General features: G+C 37.9%; 1 protein-coding gene across 7 annotated transcripts; it reads left to right on the top strand.

Annotated features, from left to right (window-relative positions):
* Positions 1 to 10,020: 10,020 nt before the first annotated feature.
* LOC103716934 (uncharacterized) lies at positions 10,021 to 21,750 on the top strand. 7 transcript variants are annotated; one of them, XM_026808645.4, is made up of 7 exons: positions 10,021 to 10,352; positions 13,756 to 13,881; positions 13,994 to 14,037; positions 14,601 to 17,627; positions 19,453 to 19,557; positions 19,692 to 19,866; positions 21,292 to 21,750. In XM_026808645.4, exons 2-7 carry the CDS (start codon positions 13,768 to 13,770, stop codon positions 21,499 to 21,501), a joined length of 3,675 nt encoding a protein of 1,224 aa, XP_026664446.2. In that variant the 5' UTR covers positions 10,021 to 10,352; positions 13,756 to 13,767; the 3' UTR covers positions 21,502 to 21,750. The 7 variants fall into 7 exon arrangements, with proteins under 7 accessions (XP_026664446.2, XP_026664440.2, XP_026664447.2 ...); XM_026808639.4 differs by having other exon boundaries at positions 10,039 to 10,352; positions 13,967 to 14,037; XM_026808646.4 differs by having other exon boundaries at positions 10,145 to 10,352; positions 13,752 to 13,881.
* Positions 21,751 to 23,535: the final 1,785 nt, after the last annotated feature.

Below are 23,535 nucleotides of genomic sequence, written 5' to 3'. Positions count from 1 at the left end.
TATACTGAAATAATAACCGAGAAGGTAACATTATTAACTTTCCTTTCACTTTGCATCGAAGAGAATTTTTTTTCTTTTTTAACATTACAATCGTTGTTAGGGGAAAATTTGATGACATAATGGCACCGCCGGCATGTTACTTTAATTAAGCATGGGCCACGTATGCAAAATTAGGTGTTGCTGCCATAATTATTGGGACATATATAGTTGGCATGATTTTGAATTTGGATAAACAACATTGATGACAGTGATGTTCGCTAGATTGCTAAGTATAAGTGAGACTGCTTGTCTCACAATTTTAATTTTAAAATATACATCTGATAAGTTAGACGATGTAGCTTAAGGTCTATGTAGTTGCGTTCAATTAGAACTATTGTTGTTCTACTTATTGTGACTAATTCAGAATCCAGTGTTGAGCATTACATATAAAAGAAACAAGTTGTTGCTTCCAAAAATTTAACTATCGATGCTGCATAATCATTCCATATCATCAAGTCAGTAGGATTCATACAAGATGATATACCGGGAACAATACTATGATCAAAACTAGCAATTGCACATATATTTAATTTCTAAATTTGTTCATGTATAGTTATTAAAATTGCTAACGATGTACTCATGTGCATACAAAAGCCACCTACAGAAACATGGATTTTAAACATTATCTTGGTATCGACTTTACGTCCAACTCTTCACCTATGTCTGAATTTAATATATTTTTTAGATTTTTTTTTTGTCCATCAAGCCTATACCATCAAGCTCTTTCTCAACAATTAAGTTCGCCTTGATGCAGAATATTCGGCACTTGGTTAGCGGTTGTATCTCCTTTCACGCGAGACATATTTATCGGGAGACGAACAATGTTGTGGATTGAATAGTTTCGTATGGCAAATCATTTTAGTGAATTCGTCTATTCCTCTCATGCTCATATTCTTGTAACTTTTGGGAACATTTTATTTTTCAATTTTTTTTGAAGAAATTTTTTTTGCATGAATACCTTCTATAAATTTATATTTATTTGTACCCTTATAGGACACATTTTTTCTTGCACAAATGCTCCTAATATAACGTTTCTTCTAATACTGTTAATAAAAACCATATTAATTTCAATTAAAAATAAATAAAATATTGAAATTATTTTTTTGTCCGCTGTGATCGCCTTATAAATATATTTTTTGCATATTTACCAATTAAGAATATTTTAGTTATTTTAATTTGAAATTATTAATTTTTTAACGGTGTTAAATGTCGTGGGTGCATATGCAAAAATAAAGGTAAAAAATAGGTACAATAGCAAAATAAGTATTTTCTGAGAATATATATATATTAATTTTGAAAAGTTATTTATGTAAAATTTTATATTTAGGAGGATATTTATGTAATTTTCTTTTTTTTTCCGGCGCCGCGGGGGGGGGGGCATATATTCACGTCTGGCAGTGTGATGCGCCGTCTCAGCTCCTTCCACTGAAGTGGTTATACCATTTTCGGCATTAGCAACTTCGCGATACCAAACTGTTCGCCGACTCACAAAGCTTTTTTTTTATTGGAGATGATTTCGTCATCACACGTGTTTTTTATGAGATTTCGAACGAAGAAACCCAAGAAACTCGCGGTTTCCCGCAGCTCCCCGTAGCCACCATTCCCAACATTTCGGCAGAAGTAAATCCACCCAACCTGCCACCCACTTGATTTGACTGCTACCTTCCCACGATGTAGGTGCAACCAGCGCCACTCATTTAATTGGCGCGCCCCCAAAAAATCCGGGGCACGATTTGATTGGTGGCTCAGCATGGTCCCTTTTTATTTTTTCCTCGGCACCGGCGCAGAATGCTCCGTCCGCACCGGTCTCAGTGGGTCCCACTTCCGGGGCTGGTGACCACGTGCAGCACGCAACGGCTAGCTCGCTACCTGGTATCGATCGGACCGCGGGTGCCTCGTTTCGTAACGTCTTTGTTTTTTATTTTTTTCCTGGTACGGTAACGTCCTTTTTTTTTTTCACAAAAACAGCAGCCCACTCATATCTGGCAGCTAACCAAAAGCGTGAGACACCACCACACGAATATCCCAAACGAAGCCTCCATTGTGGTGGGCGGCGAATGAAGCCACACAGTTCGCCTCTCTATAGACATATGTGGCTTCATACAGACCACACTCAACTAAGAGCCTCCGAATGTCGCATAGCAACCGTCTGAAGCTGGCATCACGACCTCGGCCTCGAATCCACTCAACCACCGTAGCCGAATCACCATCGAAAAGGATGTAGTCCGCCCCAAAATCTGCCTCGCATGGGTGACTCCCTTCCATGCTGCTCCGATCTCAGCCCCGATGATCGAGGCGTCAAATATCCTCCGGCCCCATCTGCTATTATCCTGGGTTCGTGGTCTCTAATGATGAAATCTACGCCATTAATGCTCCCATCCTTATCCATACTACTGTCGAAATTTATCTTGAGAATACTAAAAGATGGGAGCTCCCAAGAGGCCAAATCTATCGTGGGCACTACTAGGGCAGGAAGGGGGCTCACGTCTCTGTTTTTTTACTAGCAAAAGGACCGAGTCCATTTGCCAAAAAAAAAAAAAAAAAAAGAATTGGGTGTTGGGTCCATCAAGTCATGTCTTGTGGTCCAGCTCCTAGATAAATTAATCAGAAGAGAACGCTGATGGATGATAGGAAAAAAAATTGTGGCATGATTCAGAAATCTACAGTCCGCGTATATATATAATTCGCAGCGATTTGTAGGTGCGATCACGTTTTGCGGTCTATGCGGCGGTTGGACATTGGTGACATACATCGGGGGACATGGGTGCCATGTGATATGCACATGGGGTTTCACTGCGTTAGAGCACCTGGTGGTAGGTTTAGCTTCCTTTATTGCAATGTTTAGCGGCGCAGCTTCGGCTTGCTATGTACGAAATAGAAGGACAGAGTTGTTGCTTGAGTGTAGGGTTTTGTTTATGATTTACCTTAAAGTTCATGCATAGCATATAATGTAATTAAATTTGTTTCCACCGCCCCATAAATCTAAAAGCGCAACCCAATACTTAGAATTAATAAAAATCCCTTTTATGTTGTTCTCTAGTATTCTCTGAGAGGTGTGTTATGATATGGATTTTTTGTGGGTAACATTAAAACTGTTATAGAGTCCATGACATCAATTTTTGATAAATAGGATTTATTATACCAATTTAATATAAATATATCTATGGGAACCGAAACATAAAAATATATAAAATATCAGAAGGAATACCTGTTACAACAATCTACAATGTAGTTTTCGTATGATTAGCCACATATGTTGCCATCCAGTTTGCAGGATTAGCAGCTTTTCTATAAACATATGTCGCCTCATATGAACGTAGAGTTGTTCTCATTCTCCAGCAATCCAGTATTAAAAGATGAGAATTGGGGTATATATTTGATGAGCTTGATAGCCACTTAACCACTATTAAAAAGTTCCACACAAGAATAATTTGAGAAGCTTTCAGCTGTTTCATAGCATATGTCAAATTTTCCCATGCAGCATGCAACTCTGCCATTGCTGCTGTAACCTCATGTAGCTAATGTTGTTTGTTGCCATCAGCATAGTACTAGGACTTTTAATAACAAAGCTAGTCCCACCAAAATTACCTCTGTTATGAACGATGTTATCATAGTTAACTTTGAGAAAATATGGGGAGTGGTGGCATCCAAGAAAAATATATCATCTATGAGAGCATAGAGTCTGTCAAAAGTTTTTTCCAGGCAGCTACTTGCATATACTCCTGGGCTAAGGTGGAGGCTCTCATAAGGACCATTTTGAGAATACTTTGGAAGATATGTTTTTCTTGGCCAACCAAATCTAATAAGTAATGCATGACATTAGGACAACCTCAAAATTTCAGTAGTTTTCGGTTACCTCTAGAGGATCTATCTTTAATATTCCAGAGGAAAGTATCGATGGAGAGAATTGCAATAATAGCTATGTATGAGAGAAAGGCCCATCTCCAAATCTAAGTCGCCAATCTGTAGTCCAAAATAACATGAGAGATAGATTCCTCAATATTAGGACATAAATCACAATGATTCGGAATACAGAGACCATGCTGATGTAAGATACCATGACATGATTATCGATTCTATGAAATTTTCATATAAACAAAGCAATCATGGGATAAACATCAATTAAGATTTTTTTTTGAAATTGAATAGTTTCTCAAAATTTATCATGCATCTAGTAATAAAGGCAATAAATAATATCTAGGTTTCCAAATAAGATGGTCAAAATAAAAGTTTCATTTTTAGAAAATACTTTTAACCTGCATATATCTCAATCCAAAAAAAGTTAGACGAAATGATTACAATTGAAGTAGGTAGAAATCTGATCCATATTTTGTAAGAACAGATCTTACCGGTATAAATAAAGATATCGCAATCAATTCTATCATAAAATTAATGAAAAAAATGTTATTAGAATTCTTCAATTTACTATTATTTATTTTGAGAGATCCAAGTCAAACGGTTCAAAATACCCATTTTCTCGTAGGTGCTTTGAATTGGAGGTTTATCTTAGTTCAATCTCCCATTTTGATTGGTGCATCGGCTGACACTAGGGCTCGTTTGGTTCGCGGAAAAAGAAGGGGGGAAAGTGTGGTCAACGGAAAAGTAATGAGATGCCTCTTGTTTGGTTGGAGTTTTCAAAGGAGAGAGAAGGGAAAGTGGTATTCCCATGGGAATGTGATTCCCACATTTCATGGGAAAGTCTTTCCCATGAGAAACATGGGAAAGTTACTTTCCCATGAGGCGGGAATCACTCCATTTTTACTTTTTCCCAAAAAGTCCCTTCAGCATTAAAGAAGCATTAAAGAGGCATTAAAAACCTAATTTTTATTAAAGGCATAATAGGAATTATATATAACTTTCCTATGAAAGTGGATGGCCAACCAAACATAAGCACCTTGGAAATTTGTCACTTTTCCATGGTCAACCAAACATGCCAAAAGTACTTTCCTAGGCATCCTCTTCCTAGGAATTTGTTTCCCAGGAATCATATTCCTAGGAAGGAAAATGCTTCTCGCGAACCAAACGAGCCCTAGGTGATAAATACGCATGATTAGACTCTTTGATGTACCCATTTTGTCGGTCTGAATTGCAGATCCAATTGCATCCTCTTATTTGCGGGATGGTTCACTTATTCAAATAACGTAAAATTCACATAAATAAATTCCCTAAATAACGTTAGCTTTCCAAGACTTTTATTCATAAGTAACTCTCCAACAGTCCGTGCACGCAAGTCTTCATGTCTTCATGCACAACTATGATTGTTGAGACCATGGCGATGTTTTAAACGTTATAACGGCTATTATAATCGTTATAATAGTTGTTATAATGGTTTGAACCACCTCCATTATGTTATTCAGATAAATAACATAAAGAATAATATTTATTATTTTTCATTATAGCAAACCGCTATAACACAAATAATAACTACTATTTTCTCTGCAATTTCAATTTAGTAAAATAAATATTTATTTTAAATTTCAATTTCCTAAATTGATTATACATTCCAAATAATCTATTGTGTTATCTAAATAAAACGAGGAAAAAGATTAAACTGTTATTTTTTTCATTATTGAATGCTATGTTCCATTATGGTACCTTCATAACAACCATTATTTGAATAATTATTGTAATATTAAAATTAAAAATGCTACTTTTTAGATAAATAATGATCGTTATAATTATTATAATAAGCTTCTGTAGCGTAGTAACATATCATTACAGACTATGGTTGAGAGGGTTATCATGCTACTTGAGGATTATTTTTTTTTACTTAAAACAGGTGCTTCATACAGTACGTGTATGAATACATCCAATAAAGTCAAAATACAAAAGCTCACGGAGTACCAATGGCAACTCTCTCTCCCCAGACCAAAGGATATATTTTAAGTGGTAGGCCGCGTAAGTAGCCACCCAGTCAGCTGTCCCATTGACTTCTCTGAATACATGCTTGGCCTGAAAGGCTCCTCCATCTCTCATCATCATCCCTATGTCTCGGATCAGGAGGTGATCATTTGAGAATTATTTTTACTATCAAGGCATCTGTACTAAAATTTTTACGCACCCATCAAGCTGGACCCACACTAATTGTCAAACTTGGTCAAGGATGCATCCATTCCAGTGTCATCTGCACCTAAATCCAAAAAAAAAAGAAAAAAAGGAAGAAAAAGAAAGGGAAGGATAGTGGTTTGGTAACGCTCAAGCTAAGAACGGCTCACACCTGCCCTCGGGTCAATCATCCAAATTGACCGTCAAGCGTTAGGTGCATTTAGCGGTGTGGCCTGATTCATGGTGGTTGACACGTAGATCGGGTGGTACGCGCGTGCTTCCGTCAGCGATGACGCCGAGGAGCTTAAAATCACTGTCTTCCTACGTTCTTTTCTTCTCGGTTTCTATTTTTTTTTTAACCGAAAACATGCAGCTTCATTCTTGATGGATATTATACAGGTTGTTAACATTGACGACCAGTATTATTAACATAAAAAGAGGTTCATCGTCAAACATTTGGAACACCCATCACATACGGGTGTGCTATATTAGACATTGGCCTTCTCTCGATGACAATCACCACCATCATATGCTTAGATTTTCTTTGATAATTTAAAAATTTATCCAAAAAAACTAACCAAAAAAATATTATTTAAATTTTATGATTATGTATAAATATTCAATATTTATCCAGCGAATAATCGATGTAAGGACATTAGGACTTAAACGGAGAGAATATGTGAGGACCTGCATGAGCGTGTATTTAGTCTCACATCAATTTTTTGCTGGATATATCTTGCGTACTTATATAAAATCAAGAACCCCAAAAATACTTTCTGGTTGGCCATTTTTGGTGAGATTTTATGTTGTTACAAATAGTATCAGAGTAGACCTACTTTATAACCTATGTAAATTAGGAAACACTTCAGATGAAATAGGGTTGGGCTGAAAAAGCCCACTGGCATCTCGTAGCACTACCTTTGGTTGAACGCTTGATCCAACTTGGTGAGCGAGAGCTCCCTCTTCGAGGACCTCTCGGTTGTCTACCTGAGTGACTCCCTGGCAATCCATGGCAGCCCCAAAATCGATGATAGGCTCCTCCTCAGGCTCTTCAACCGAGACCTCAACAAGGAGCTCCTCGTTCAACGCTGGAAGGGAAAAGGGAAAGTTTCAGAGGATTTTTTTCTCCTCAATTGAACATGTGACAAAGGTATATTAAAGATTTTCAAAACTTTTAAAGATCATGTGATAGCTATATGAGTCTTTTGCCAAAGCTAGGTTCATGTTTGGTTCATGAAGATGGATGGAAGGGCTAGTTCACAATGGAAGTATAACTTGTATAAGAGATTTAGGATATTTGATCTTGCAATAGAACAAGGCCAACCTTCCTATTTAAGAAAATTAAATCATCTATATTTCTAATACAAGACACAATTCATTGGAAGGTGTATTTATCTGATTTTGGCATGTTTGGTTGACTATGAAAATATAACACATTTCAGGGTAGCTTATGTTTGATTAAACATTTATTTTTTTGAAAAAGTTGTGTGAGATATCTAGCATACCCTTAATAAAGAGAAAGATCTTACCTATGAATTTTGATGGCTGAAGAAAAATTTTGAAAAAAAAAAGGTCTCAATTCTCAACCGGTGGAAAAGTAGTTTTTTCACATTCCTCATAGATTTTTTTTTAGTGACATATGAGAATCTTAATTTTATAGGAATGCTACTTTCTCATTTTTCTTCTTTGAAAACTCCAACTAAACAAGTGGTCTTTCTTCTTTTTTTCATTAACCATACTTTTCTTTCCCAAGGATAGCAACAAAATTTGTACCTAAGTAATCACATATAGAGGTAAGAGTGTGACGAATTTTTGGAAGGATGAACACAGTTTTGTAATTTTTCTTAGTTGTTATTTTGATACTGTGATGCCCTGTATCTGAGCTCGGTCCATTTGACCAACCTAGAGTATTTGGCCCGGCCATTTTTGGGCCATGCTTCACGTGCGATGCACATGTGGAAGGCAGGGAAGAAGACTCTGACCCTATACGCTCCGGAGATTGGAAGTTCATCTTGATCCAAAGATCGGTCGGATAAGGCCAGAGTTATCTATTTAAAGACCTCCTCCTCCTTCGAGTTCACCTGAGATCGAGCCACTAATCTCAAACTCCTCTTTCGATCCTTCTTCTTCCTCAATTTGTCGTCAAAAAAAAGCTGCCATACCACCTCGCCAGATCGAGGTATGTGTTCCTTTTCTTATCTCTCTCCTGGTATTGCAGCTGGGATTCACCCTATTTTGGGTTGGCAAATCACCGAAAAACCGTCCAAAATGGGGGAGCCCTGTTTCAGTCTGTTTTTCCTTGTCGTTGGCCATCGTCGGCCGCCGTCCACACTAGGCAACCATGGGTCCCTAATTGAATCTATTAATTGGATTGCATTCGCAAGGTAAGTAATGTAACCCTCTTTTCTAGATTTATTCGACAAATTATAAATATTTTATGAATCAAATTGTTCTTGATTTATGAATTTGATACATGGTGTCTTATTAATATATATGTCTTTTTTAGAATATTGTATGATTCTTAATTAAATGTATAGGTTTTGATATAGATTATGTTTGATTGATTTCGATTTCGCATCTTATGATTTAGAACGCTAAACATATTTTGAGAAAAAGAGTTTTGAATGGAAACAGATTTGGACTCATGGCGAGATTATGTTTTGATATCCTGCCAGTGGAGGCTGTATGTTGGCATTTTGATACTTTGCTAGAGGAAGCTGTACATTAGCACTTCGATACCCTGCTAGTAGGAGTTGTACATTTGACACTTCAATATCTTGCCAGTAGGGATTGTATGTTGGCACTTTGATACTCTACCAGTAGGGATTGTTCATTGGCATTTCGATACCCTGCTAGTAAGGGTTGTACGTTGGTATTTTGATACCCCGCTATTGAGGGCTATGCGGTGGCACTTTGATGTAATCACAACTCTCGGCTGTCAAGTTAAATTTGATGATTTGAAATTTACAAACTATATTTGGATTTTAAGAAAATTGAATTTAGCATACATAATGTTCCGATAATGCTGCATATCTGGATTTAGATTTAAAGTGATGAAATTCATACGCTTATTTTCCTTAAATAATCAATTAATTTATCGTCTGATTTATTTAGCTAAAGTGTCTATTGCATATTGTGCTATATAGCTTATTATACGATTTCTTATTATTTTTATTGATATGAAGAATTAGCTTGAGTTAGAGATTTTTTATGGGAGAGCGATTAGAGACAAAATTTTGATATTTTTATTTAGACTAAATTTTATTTTAGAGTTGATATAAAATTTTGAAATAGTATTAGTTTTGTAAGACCTTTAATTTTATTATTTAATTAGAATTTAAATAGTTGTTTAATTATGATATTATGATGAAATATTTTGTATGCAAATAATTTTTTTTTTTTTAATGAATGGCAGTTGTTGCCGCGCCGTCCGACTCGCGATATGGAGTTAGGTGAGTGAGATACTGTACGTCCGAAGTTCATAGCCGAATGGACCAAGGATACCCCAGCAGGCACAGTCACCTACGCTCTTGCGATACACGACCTTTTTGCATGCGCATAACCGCATAAAGAACCCTTGCACGCCGGTAACCCCGGTCCTCCCCGCTTCCTTTCCACGCGGGCCGTTCGATTTCTGCGACAAAGCCATCATCCGCCCATGAGAAAGTTGGGGCATGCTCCCGCATGAAAACTTTATGCGGCACGAATGAACCTTAATCTCCAGACGTGACTTTGTAAGACCGGGATTTCGTCTCCGAGCGATGGCATCAAAGTATCCGCGAAGGCATCCTGTCCACCGACCGCATCAGCGGGAAGCCACACTCCGCTGCCTCCAACTGATTTACACGTGTGCTTCACAATTCACGCAATCCGTTGGCCGCCCATCCATCCGCTACACATATCTCAAAGCTCGTGTACTCCATATTTCCGAATTGTAAGTAGAATTTCCAAATTGCTGCGGATCTCCACTCTCTCAAACTTTTCAGCTCGTATGTCCTCACCCCGTCTTTAATCCCTCTCCACCCAACTTGTGCCTATATAAGAGCTGTTTTCTCAAGACTGGGGATTTTGTTTATGTCGTAAAATCTCTCTCTGGTTTTCCGTCTTCGTCTCTCGTTTTTCTTGGAGATTCGCTCGGCCGATCGCCGAAATAAGCACTCGGGAGACCATCGAAGGCAAAAAGAAAAGGGAGAGGGCGAAAAAAATCGGAAGCAAATTAGAAGCGAAGAGCGCACGGATTTAGGAGAGCCGCACCTTGGCTCGCGAAGGTCTTCTCTCTTTCTTCCCCCTTGTTTCTCCCCGGAAATATATGGGGCTAGGCCGAGGATTCTGCGATCCTTGAGCGGCTCCTATTTTTAGCATAGGTTTCTTGCGATTCCAAAGGATCGAGAGATTTCTTCTCCGTAATCTCCATTTATTGACTTCTCTGTTTGCAGCTCTTGATCCGGTTGTTACTGTTCGTAGTAAAATTTTGCAGCCCGATTTCGTTGTCGGTCTTTCTTCCCTGTTTCTTCTTTGGTCGGCGTATTGTTTGATAGATTAAATTTTATTTTCTTGATTCTGGTATGGTGGTGTTCTCGGAGAACTTTTCTCTGTTTTTGTAGGATCTTGCCCCTCGGTTGTGAAATTTTTAACCCTGTAAGTTTTTTTTTAATGTTTTTTTAGCGATCATGAGAAGTGAATTTTTTGTTTTTCTAGGGGCCAACATGTGAGGAGGTTTTTGGTGGAAATTGTTTTTCTGATCTGAATTGTTATTTTAGTTGGATTTCGGAGGTTTTGGCTTGATATGGCGGGGGGATTTCTTTTTTCTTATGTCTCTACTGCGGTTCCTCAAGTAGGGAATTTTTCAAAAGATGGGATTTTGCTTCAGAAAAAGGACGTTTAGAGAGCGCGTGCGTAAAAGATCAAGCGGAAAAAGGTTCTCAAAGAGTTCTGGACCAGTTTTCTGTTCTTCTTTTGATGTATTTCTGAATTTAGGAGCATAACGATTGATTTTATCACGGAGTTAGGTACAAGGGTGTATATAGCCAAGTGTTTGCCCCTTTGTAATGCTTTGTTATCAGATGAAGAATCCATTTTCCTTTGATTTCTCTCATTTTCTTCGGACTAGTTTTAAGTTGCGCTGATCTGATTGTGAGAATGGGATAGCTGGATTTTGGGAATATATGGCTCTGATTTGGTAGGGATGCCGGTTTCGGAACTTATTTCTTTCTTCGATGGCCATGAGGTACACTGGTTGAGAAATTTTTCGGTACCATGTTCTCTTCTGCTTGCTTAGCTCTTACCTTTTTCATATGTGTCCAGATTATTCTGCTGTGAGGTTCTACAATTTTGCTCTGCTTTTTGCGCTCTTTTTTGAATATAATTATTACACACTGTTGCTTAAGAAGAAGCACCCTCTTGTTGTGTTCTCTTTTCATATGAATAAATTTATTCCTTGCTAATTATCATTTAGAGTGTTGCTCTGATGATGCTAGTCATTAATTAAATGATATCTTGATCCATGAAGCTGACCCGTATAGACAAGATATGTCTTGTTGGTTAACATGAAGACTTGGAAGAGATCCTAGTCCCAGTGAAGATATTGTGGGAGCGGAAGATTAATGAACATGCATAGATACTGCAAATCTGTTTTTTTTTTTTTTTTTTGCACATGTCTGTGAGGTTATGTGATAATATTTCCAAAGATCGAGTTATTGTTGGCGAATTCTGGCATTCTACCATGATAAATACTAGCTACAGAGAATTAAAAAAGTTCTAGTGGATGATGCGTCAGTCTGCTAAACATGGTGCTGTTTTGAGTTTAGAACTATAAGGAGGATGGTTCAACTAGCTAGTGAAATTTATCAAAGAGGAACATGCTGATATTCTTTTAGAATTTGTCTTTGCAAGTGATTTCAGGGAAAACAGAGAGATGGAGATAGGTGAAATATATCTGAGGCTGGATGCTGAAGCAGAGAGGTTTTTTTGGGTTTCTGTCCTATAAAATGGTAGGGGGACCCACAGTGTTTCATGATTCCCAATGTTGGGCAATAGAGTCCAAGGACAAAAGGTGAATGCAACATAAATAGGATGTTGAGAAGGATGCATGGTAACATATGGAAGGATCAAGTAGGGAATGGTAGATTTTGAGTGAAAGCGATGGAGAGTTGATTGAGTCGATAAGGTCATGCAAAATGAAACTTGTGGAGGCTCCTTCAGGTAGAGGTGCTCAAATCTTTGTTGAAGGATTTATGTAGAGGAGTGGAGGACCTAGATACCATGAATAGAAGTAGCGAGAGGATGTGGAAAAGTTTGCAACACCAAAGTTAGCCCTAAGTAGGAATAATTCACGAATAAGTGTTCATAGCCGAGATAGCTAAGACAAATCTTGATGGTTATGGTGATGATTAATTCTGTCAGGATAGAGGGAGTCAAATGAAATGCAAATTAAAGATTAAAACTATGATATGAGAAATATGTTTTTTAAACTTCTGCTAGTTATACATACTATATAAAGTATAAACATTTATCATATGGTTCAAAGTGCCAGATTGGATCTCACACATCCAAAGCTGATATAACAAGAATTTAGGTCCAGTTTCTTGTTTACATATTTGCTTTCCCTTAGATAAGATAACTTTTGTCCTTTTGACTAATATTTTCAGTTGCTTGCTCCTGACACAAGCAACAGTCTGTCTCAAGCTTGAATAACTGCTTTAAGCGATATTATCGGTGATCTGATTCTGAAAATTCTGGTCAGACTTGATCAGCTTATTGTGTCATCCACTACCATTACCATCCTTTTTTCTGGTTAGCTATGTAAATAACAAATTTTCGTTTTTTTCTTAAATTTCTTTTATCTAGTTCTTACTTTATTTTGTCAAGTACCTTCTCTTTTATTTTTTTCTAACTTTGCCTCAATCACAAGCAATATAAATTTGAACTGTTTATAGTTATTCCGTTGTAAGAACTTAAATGACCGACCATGCCTTAATTTTGAGTTCATGTTGACCTCCATGAACAGAGTTCAATTGAGATGTGCTAATTGTAAAATCAAAACTTGAACATGAATTGAGTTAACTAGATATCTATATTGCCATGGACTAAGACAAATTGTTCCTCAGATCCCATTGATGCTTTACCTCCCAGATTTTCTCAAGAAGCCTCTCATTCCATTATGCTTCAAGACTAAATTTAACCAATTTGTCGTTATGTGATGTGAATGTGATAGAGCTTTAGATGATGCCATTACCAATTCGTAGTGAATTTTCTTTTTTGCTCCTTGTTTGTATTCAGATGTTCAAAAGTGTATAACTTGGGCCCATAATGTTGTCTTTTTGTTGCTACATGTGTATTGCATTAGACTAAACATACAGTTTATGGCTAATATCTTATTGTGACTGTTCCAAAACTCTACTACTGCCATCTTCAGTTTAGCATGGCATCTGTGGTTCTGCATCATGATCCACATATCCTTTTAGCAGATTCATCCACTTAGAGAAGCAGATGTAACTTTATGGTTTCATCCTGATAATCATGTATACATCTGATTTAAAACAATGGACTTCCTTTTAATTTATTCAAAACTAGATTGTTGGTACATGGTAGTACTTCCAATCTGGAATAGCAACTCTTCTGTTGTAACTTGTTGACTTTTATGTATTTTCTTACTCATTTATGCATAGACAGGCACGACCTAAGATGCCTTGTGGCCATTCAAGGACCAGTAGCAATGTCGAAAAGGTTGCAGATAGAAGAAGTCGCGCTTTATTCAAAAGATCTCTAGATCATAGCAAGTATAAGTTTTGTTCAAAGGTTAGTTAGTGCAAACTGTTTTTTTTTTCATGGAAATTTTAAAATTCTTCTTCTCTTTTTGAATGCTGATAATGAGGTTTGGTAGTTGCTGAAAATGCATGTCTTCATTCAGGAACGTGAAGCACCTGGACATGCCTTGAGGAATTCTGAGCAGAGGTACTCGTTACTGATTTTATATTATTGTCTACCAGCATACTTTATGCTAATTTCATGGTTTACATAAGCTGAAGAGGAGGTTATTCCTTAACTTTGATGCTAGCAGCAAAACAAACTTTGATTCTGCTGTGTGTCTTTATTGTTATCTGTTATTGTGACCTTTGCTGATCCACCTTTTTTTTCCATTTTTTTTTTTGGTCTTGGATGGCATTTGAATTTCTTTATTTGGATCATTTACCTTCTTTCTGCATGCATTTCACCAGATTTGACACTCCTTAATAATTTCACTCCAAAAGGACAGAGGATTCCTGACTATCTTTTTCTTCCTCCTCCTATTTAAATTGTTATTTGGACTTCAATTTTTCTGCAAGGGACTAAAAAGCTGGTTTGTCCTCTCCAAATGATAATGTAGCCAAGTTTATGTCCAATGTGGTTTCTGACTTTGATTCTACATTGGCAATGAAGCACCTTCTGCTCATTTATGTTTCTGTAAACTCACCTTATTCAGTGAGTCGGGATGGTTATGATGTATCTCTACTCTACTCCCTCTTTTTGTTTATCAGGTGCATTGTATTCACACTGTTTTTTCCACCGACAATTATTGTCCATCTTGACCTGCCAAAAGAACAGAGTATCAATATGCTTGAACGTACAGATTCTGCAGAGCCGCTTCCAGTGTGCAGCTCTTCTGGAGGAGTTGTTCTGGGAGAATCTCACAACAGGAACAAATCCAAGCCTTTCAATAACTCCTCCAGTACTCCCTCTGGGTGCTCGGTACCAGACAACTTTTCCAGTTCAGTTGACTCAGATTTCTTGGTGAGCGAAATTCCCAAGGGGGACAAGTCTGTGAAAAGAAATTCAAGAAAGAAGGGGAAAAAGAAAGGAAAACAGTACAAACGAGCAACACGCAAAAAAGTTACTGGCGGACTAGAAATTCAACATGAACAAAGTGTACGTGGTCCTGTTTCTGATGCCACAACCAACAGTGGTCTGGTTTGTTTGGGTGAGCGCACTTCAGAACATAGTGTATCCGAGAAGGCAACCTTCCTTAGTTTGTCCATTGAGGATACTGCTGCGGAGAAGGATGATAGTGAAAACAATAATGGATACGGCGATGAAATTGATGAGTCTGACCAAATAGCTTCTTTGTCTCAGGAATCTGCTGGCAAGGAATCCAGCTACGACAGTGCCGCTTCTGTAAATAATGCATCAAGCACTACTCAAACACCAGAAATAATTTTAATGACCTTTGATGAGAATAATAAAAACATTAATTCAAAAAAAGAGAGCAATTTCTCTGACAGTTCGCCCAGCACTTCCTTGGATTCTTGTAGTACTCCAATGCTAGACTCATATCTAAATGATTGGAATAGTAATATCAGTGAAAACTCCATTGATGATTTTGAAACTCCGTTATTTGTCAAGGATGAAAATGGACTTAGTTCTTCAGGGGGAGGAATGACTTCAGACTCCAGGAATTCTGACACTTCATGTCATACTACAACTGTAAATTTATGTGATATAAATACTGAAATGTTAAATGATGGTTGCATCGGTAACTCTTGTTGGTCAAAGGATGTTGTCAATACTTGTAACGGTACTGAAAGAGCTCAATGTAGTAGCGAGGCCTGTAGCAGCAATGACTTCCTTCCTGTATTATCAGGAAGGAGGGGTAGGCGTGCTAGAAAAATGAGTGGTGGTGCGAGTCAAATTGGGCCTAACAGATTTCATGGTCCCACAGGAAAAGAAAATAATCATTCAGTCTGGCAGAAGGTCCAAAAGATTGACACTGAGGCACCCATTCGTGAAACAGAGGCCATAAATGCTGTAGCTCCCCAGGATAACACTTCATCAAAAGGTTCCAATGCAAGGATTAGATCTGGTACATCTGTGGGGCTGAAACAAAACCAGAGTGGAAAACCCTGCAGAAATTCTTCTTTAAATGAAGTGGTTAAGGCAGATTTGTGCAAAGTAGCCTCTGACACTGTTAGTAGAAGTGACATAGCATCTAATTTGATTGATGGAAACTCAGTGCATAATGTCCGAAAGAAAGCCAGTTCAGCCTTTAAACAGGCATATCACTATTCTAGGAAGGAATCTTATGCAGCTAAAGTTAACGTGAACCGGGCTTCCAAAAACCATGTTCCAAAAAATGAAGGAATGCCGATCTTACCACAGGTGAATCATGGCAAGCACATTAGAACTGGATTAAGATCACCTTGTAGCGCTAATTACCAACAACTTTTGGTTGCACCTACTGACAAAATTGACCATTGTCACCCAGAGCCACAGCAGAAGACAGAGAATTACATAGAGGAAGTAACATCATCAGGATATAGTTGTGGCGCAGTATGTGATACGAGTTCTCCAGCTGCTTATAATGATATAGGTGCCTCACCATCAGATTCTTCGGACCGAGTGTACAATGAAGTGACTTCTGATAGCAGTAGTGCTAAGTACTCAAAAGAAGAGCTTTGCCTTACAGACTCTGAAGGAAACCAATGTTTGAAATTAGAAACTGAAAGTTCACATACAGAATGGAGCAAACCAGAGAGTGGTGCTGGTTCTGTATTGCAGAAGTGGGTCCCTGTGGGAAGGAAAGAATCAACGGTGTTCAATATGAGCCATTTAAATAATATAAAGGTCTCTGTTGCGGAAGATTTGGTTCCTGATAAATTGGACTCAAGGAATGTTAAAACAGAGGTTTCAACTTCAAATACTCCGTACGTCACTCCTTTAACTGCGGGTGGGTTTCCATGCTCAAGTCCCAGAGCTGAAGATAAAAATTTTTGTTCTGTTAAAGCCGATCAAATAAATAGTAAATTGAGAAATCACCCTCATGTGGCTGCAGAGTCAAATGGTGTGCCTGCTGCATCCAACTGTCAAAGTCATGAGGTGAAAATTCAATGCTTTTCTAGATCTGATAGTGATTTGGATAAGATAATAGAGGCTGTTCATGATGCCTACAAATTGCATACTGTAGCAGAAGGTGCTCACCTAGCCTCTGGGAGTCCACTGGCTGACTTTGAGAGATTTCTTTATGCCACCTCGCCAGTTATTGGACAAACACGTTCTATTAGAAGTTGCAGGACTTGCTCCAAAGAACAACTGATCGGCGACTCATTGTGTGCGCATCAGATTCCTAGCATATCTTTGAAGAGCCTCTGGCAGTGGTATGAAGAACCTGGGTGTTTTGGATTGGAAGTAAAGGCACAAGATTATCACAAATCAAAAAGGTTGCATAATGGTTATTCTGAATTCAGTGCATATTTTGTACCTTATCTTTCTGCTGTGCAATTATTTGGGAGATCCAGGAATACCAGAAATGGCAGCCCTGATGAAGTAGCAATAGCTTCTGAGGTGGATAAGAGATTCAAAACCCCATCTAATTTATGCTCCCTCCCAATTTTCTCCATGCTACTGCCGCAGCCTTTTAAAGAAACAGATACGTGCTTACCTGAATCATCTTCTTCTGCCAAAGATGAATTTTGCGATCAGTTGGATAGAAGCACATGTAAGGGTGATGTGGAGCTCATCTTTGAATATTTTGAATCTGACCAACCTCCATGGCGACGTCCATTATTTGAAAAGTTAGTTCTCGTTCCTTGATGATTTCTTTTTGTTTTTTCCTGGTGAATACTGAACTAAAAATTGGCTCAAGTCACTATGTTATGCAAAATTTCTCTATGAGAATTCATGCATTCACACCAACTCCCTTGGATGCATGTCATCATATCTTTATTTGACCTACAACTATGATGATCTGAAAGATGCATTTTGCAGATATATTTTGTTATCATTTATTACAATCTCTTCATATGTTTTATGTTCCTGGTGTAGAGCTTAAACTAAGTTTCTTATAGGTTATTGCAGAATTTGTTATTCAAAAATGTTTTTCTAAATTATAAATCTATAAAAATGGTTTAAGCACCAATTGGCATGACACAGGCATGATATTCATCATGCCAGCCTTATTGGCATGCAGCACTAGCTTGATTGATGGTACATGCTGGTACATGGCATTCTGTTGTTCTGTTGTGTGCCAAGCACTACCATAAAATGCTATGGCAAGATATGTGCCATGCCACTGGTAGGCCAGCATGCCAGCAGTACTAGGTACCGAATCCTCGCTCTAAACCAATGTGTCAAATGCCAGCCAGCACATTTCATGCTGGGCCTTTCCCAGCACCTGTCGCATGTTGGTGCAGCACCTGTTAATTTATTTTTTTTAATATTTATAATTAAAATGGATATTAACTCTTTTTTTTAAAATTTATTACTTTGGAAAGCTTGGCAGGTGTGCTGTTGTGGGGGCTGGTGACTGGCACGGCAACACTTGAAACCAAGGTCCGCCGTACCGGTACCGGTCGGCGTACCGGTGGCCGGCCGGACCGGTACGGTACCGGTCCGGTCCGGTACGTACCGGCTGGTACCGGTCCTGTACCGGCCGGTACGCGGTGGTTTCAAAAACCACAGCGCGCGGCGCTGTGGTTCTAAAAAAAAAAACGTACCGGAGCGAACCGGCCGGTTCGCACCGGTACGAGGCCGGTACTGGCCGGTACGGGCCCGTACCGGCCGGTTCGGATAAAAAACCGGGAAATACTGGTTTTTTATCCGTTCCGGTACCGGTCCACGGCCGGACCGGTACATACCGGCCCGTACCGGCCGGTACGGGCCGGTACGGCATTCCATGCTTGAAACCATGCTGTTAACTGTAGCATTTCTCGGTTACACATATATTGAAAGGCTCTTTTCCTTGTAAACAGATTTTTCCCACTCTATTTTTCCGCTTCTAATGCTTGGAAGATGTGCAAAAAAGTTTGGAAATGGAAATGGAGAGTGTTCAGGATTTGTAATGATGAAACAAATCGTATTGATGTTGAAGCTGAGAAAAGCTAACTACCAAAACCATTCAGTACACTTAACTCAACATGCACACAAATGTAGTTAAAATTTGTTAAATGTAAATAAGGAGTTAGAATATTACATTCTTGTTTGTTGAAAAAGTACTAAAGCATCTTTATGATGGTCCTGGGGCAAGCATTTTTGGATGCGACAATTAATTCCTCCAATTTTCTTGTAGTAGATCAAATTGTGTATGCATAACCATGTACTAAATTAACTTCAGGAAAAAATAGCATTTGATTGGATAGAGCAGTTATACGCCGTGCTTTGACTTATGTATTTGAGTTGGAATGCTGATTTCTCTGTCACAATCTACTGTGGCATCAACTACAAAATTTTGTAGATTTACCAATAAACCTTTTTTGGTTGGTCAATTGGTTTCCATATAAGTAGATTGTTGGTGGATTGTTTTTTTGTCCTCCTACACTCTGACTCTGAACTGCTATCATTTGTATATTTTTTTCTTTGAAAAAACTTGTCTTATTCAGACCTTTCTATAATCTAAATTAGGATAAATGAGCTTATTGGTGGTGACACATTATCTAATTGCCGAGCATTTGGAGATCCGCTGAAGCTGGAAAGCATCAACCTGCAAGATCTTCATCCTGCTTCATGGTTTGTCATAATATCCTCATATTCTTTGCCTTTTTAACAGCAAGAAGTTTTAATTAGATTGGTGTGTCAGATTTTCCTCCCAACTTATGGAGCTTCTTCACAGTTTGATTCATAATTCCAATATTGTGTTTCAGGTATTCTGTTGCATGGTATCCTATATATCGTATACCAGATGGCAATTTTCATGCCGCATTTTTAACTTATCATTCTCTTGGCCATTTTGTTCACCAAAGTTCCTCCTCCAAAGCATCTGACAGCCTCAGCTGCATAGTTTCTCCAGTTGTTGGTTTGCAGACTTACAATGATAAGGTATTTTTTTTCAGTTTATGTTTAAAGAAGTTATATTAGAGTTTACTGAATGAAATGTCAATAGTATCATTGTGTTGGCTTAAGATGAATGCGTAAAAGAAGTTGTTTATAGTTTGCACTACAATTATGAGTCAGAAATAAAGTACAGATAAAATTGAGTTTACACCTGCTTTTCAGGTCTAACTGAATTTGTTTACAATATCCGCTAAATCCATCTGTGCTATAGCAGCCTTGGGTTGTATATGCATAAATTCAACTTTAACCTACTAAATTTAATTCAGGAATTCTGCACTAATCCACTCATAGCAGACTAAGTAACATATTGAAAGTTTCTTTTTTCCTCTCAAAAGGGTACAAACTGAAAACCAAAATAGCAAAGGTCAATAGACGACCTGTAGCACTATAAAGAACCAGTCATAGTGTACAGTTAGCATCAAGTATAGTTGTTTTTGTCCTTCATAGCTTGTAAATGTGAATAGATAAATAGAGAGATGAATATTGGGTACCATGAGATAAAGGTTTAGGGTGGAGGGATCAATGATGTTATGTGTACTCTAAAGTGGTTTAACTGTTTGCTCCTTGATTTATATGAAAACAGCAAAGAAAAAGATGATGTGGAATGGGACAATTAAAAATAAGGACTGGAATGCTAGTTGACTTAAAAAAGGCATATCAAAGTTGGAAGAATTAATGATATAAAAAAATGAGATAAATATATTATTTTTTTTCAGGAGGAAGGGGATATACTGCTCTCTTATCATACCTCTTCATTTAGCACATGATGGATTAAGTTGGGAGGACTGTTGTCATGAACTCAAGAAAAGGCAGGGAAGGGTAGGGGAGAGAGAAGAAAAGGGCAAAGAAGAATAGTAGGATATGACATCTGGCCATGAAGAGTTTTGTGGGGAAAAACTATTTTCCGCCATAGGTATTGGCTGGACACTAGCAAGTGTTGAAAAGATAAAGGAATATCTATTTTAGAAAGGGTGAAAATGCAGCATTTAGTAATATTTAGATGAGCAGCTCCCACCATGGATCTCATCTAGTTGTTTTGTACCTTGCAGTGGACTTGTAGCTCCCACCATGAATTTTGAACCTGAACCTGTACCAAATGAATCAACGAATCAGCTAACATGGTTCCAATCTCTGTTTGCTACTATTGAGACGGACTTTGTTTTTAAAAAAATGAATGTCAGACAGATGTGTTCCCTTGGAGAAAATGCTGTCTGCCAGAAAGTTCATGCAGTCATTGTTTTTCAAATTATTTCCATTTTATTTCTTGACACAAGTAACTTGTAACTTTCATGGTTTCCTCCCCATTATTAGTGTCATTAAGGTAGTTCTCAAGGTATAATATTGCATGTGCCCCCCACTGCTTACTTTTATTTTAAATGGTATCTAACATGATGTATGATTTTCATGCAGGGAGAGTGTTGGTTTAGACTGAAGGACTCATTTTCAAAGGTCATCCAGAATGAAGTTCGATTTTCCAATCCTTCAGACATCTTGAAAGAGAGACTGAGAACACTCAGGCAAACTGCAAATGTAATGGCTAGGGCTTCAGTTTCTAAGAGCAATCAGAGATCTGTAAACAGGCATCCGGATTATGAGTTCTTCCTATTGCGGAGTCGGTAGGGGGCTGTTTTCTTTCTTTTGAGCAAAAGTTCCTTCTCTCAGTTCTTTCACTAGGCTATGGTCCTTTCATTTGTAACAAATGTAAGAGTAGAGCTAACTTGAAGGCTTTTAATTTATATCAGGGGCAGGAATCTAACCTGAACGAGGAAGTGCAAGCTCTTAACTTACTTCCCCCCCCTTTTTTTTGTACATTGTCTATGTATGGATTATCTTCATAATTTCTCTTATCAAAGCTTTAGTTGTGACTCATCTGCAGTCTCTTTTTTTTTTTGGCGAGAACAGACAGTATAACAAGTTAATGTCAGACATCTCATAATGCAAACTCAGGTTTTAGAACTTGAAATCTTTTCCAAAATATTGGCTTCTCAAGTTGGCTAAGGATGAACGTATCTCTTCTATTGCAATCTGTTTTGCCGAGTGTGATGTCTTTTGAAGAATCATATGGTTTATTAAGCTCTGGTGGGGACTGCAGAAGGCTTAGTAATTAGTCAGGTGATGCTGATTGCGAGAGCTGAAATTCTTCCCTGCCTAGGGAAAGTTTTTTCTTCTTAAGTTACCCTGATACATAGATGCTCCGTATTTTACTGTTAGATCCCATTGGCAAGCACAGTTACTGCAACCCAATTGATAAAGAACTGATCAAGTTCCTTTCCGACCTCTGCAATCACCCCTGCGGCATCCCACGACTTGAAGTCGTAGTTGGAACACTTGGAAATATCACTATTAATCTCTTCCTGCTCACACGAAGTAACGTTTTGTTGAGACTTGTGATTTTGGTATCCAAGTACTCCCAAGTTCTATCGTGGTCTCGTGCAAAAATGAACTAATGGAGAATGACGTTACAAAATCATTCCAGTTTAAATCGGTGCTAATCTCTGAAAAAAATAATCAAACAAGGTATGTGATGGGATTGTAATTGAAGGTTTTGATAGGGAAAAAATATCAGTGGGCTTTGATACTATATTAAGATCCTAGTTAAAAAGCTAAGCATTTAGATGGATAAGCTTAAGAGTACATATGCACTACAAGAATGCTTAACATATTCGATGTTGGAGTATTATTCCTCAACACATTCTATTTTTAAATCGAACATCTTTTTCTTTAATAAAAATCCTCCCGCCCTTTCAATCCTCTCCCTCTCACTCAATTGTACTCTCTTAATCTTCCTCTGCCCTCACCCCTCTCTTTGAATGCTCAATCGATGATGATGATGGCTCCATGATGGAGACATCAGCTAGGCCCCTCCCCCCTCTCTCTCTCTCAATCTCTTAATTTCCCTCTCCCTCTCCCTTGAGTCTACTCTCCCAATCTTTCTCTCCCCTTGTCCCACTCTCACAATTCTCCGTTGCTGTCGATGATTCTATGATAAGGATATTGGCTAGGATTAGAGCTCTGCAACGATGAGGTATGTCTCTCTTTCTCCTCCCTTTCTTCCTCTCTCCCCCCCTCCTCCTCCTACCTCTCTCTCTCTCTTCCTCTCCAGGTTCTAAGATGTCTCAGCTTGGCATGATATGTAATGGTACTGTAATGAACTAGTAGCAGCCGATACATTTTTTAATACCAATTCAATGAATCTTGGTCTCCCTTATGTAGGGTTAGTCTTAGAGATCCTTAATTGTGCATCATTCCTATTTTTAAGCCATCTATAATATTATTTCAAATTTCTCCAAAATTTTTCTTAAAACTTTTATTCATATTATTTTAAAACTTTCCCACTTTCTCCTACAACATAATATTCAAATTTAAATCTATTTCAAACTCTTCGATATTTTCTACAGCTAGTTGTTCATCTCATGTCAACTTTTACCTTTCTCAACCTACCTTGCCATGTTAATACTCAAAAGCAAAATATTAATGTCATCGAATTATCTTAAATTCTTAGCCAATCATTGAAATTTAATACATAAAACTGAATAGTTTGCACCATTACAAACAATCTCCAAGAAATAATATGAGTTTTTTTCTTAATTTTTTAAGAAATAATAGAGATGCCGCCGCTAAGGTATGGACCTCTGCAAAGAGGATCTAAGTGGA

Source organism: Phoenix dactylifera, chromosome 16 (genome assembly GCF_051530095.1).
Source record: "Phoenix dactylifera cultivar Ajwa chromosome 16, Ajwa_hap1_PhDact_Kaust_v1.1, whole genome shotgun sequence".
NCBI classification, from domain to species: domain Eukaryota; kingdom Viridiplantae; phylum Streptophyta; class Magnoliopsida; order Arecales; family Arecaceae; genus Phoenix; species Phoenix dactylifera.
The sequence above is the reverse complement of the archived record's forward strand: the minus strand, read 5'-3'. Positions and strand labels throughout refer to the sequence as shown.

Excerpts from the sequence above, each read along its gene's own strand:
- LOC103716934 (XM_088712719.2), top strand. The coding sequence starts at position 11,270 with ATGCCGGTTTCGGAACTTATTTCTTTCTTCGATGGCCATGAG. Across the intron at positions 11,312-13,755 it reads CTTTCTTCGATGGCCATGAG|GCACGACCTAAGATGCCTTG; the intron begins GTACACTGGTTG and ends ATGCATAGACAG. Across the intron at positions 13,882-13,966 it reads AGTATAAGTTTTGTTCAAAG|TTGCTGAAAATGCATGTCTT; the intron begins GTTAGTTAGTGC and ends GAGGTTTGGTAG.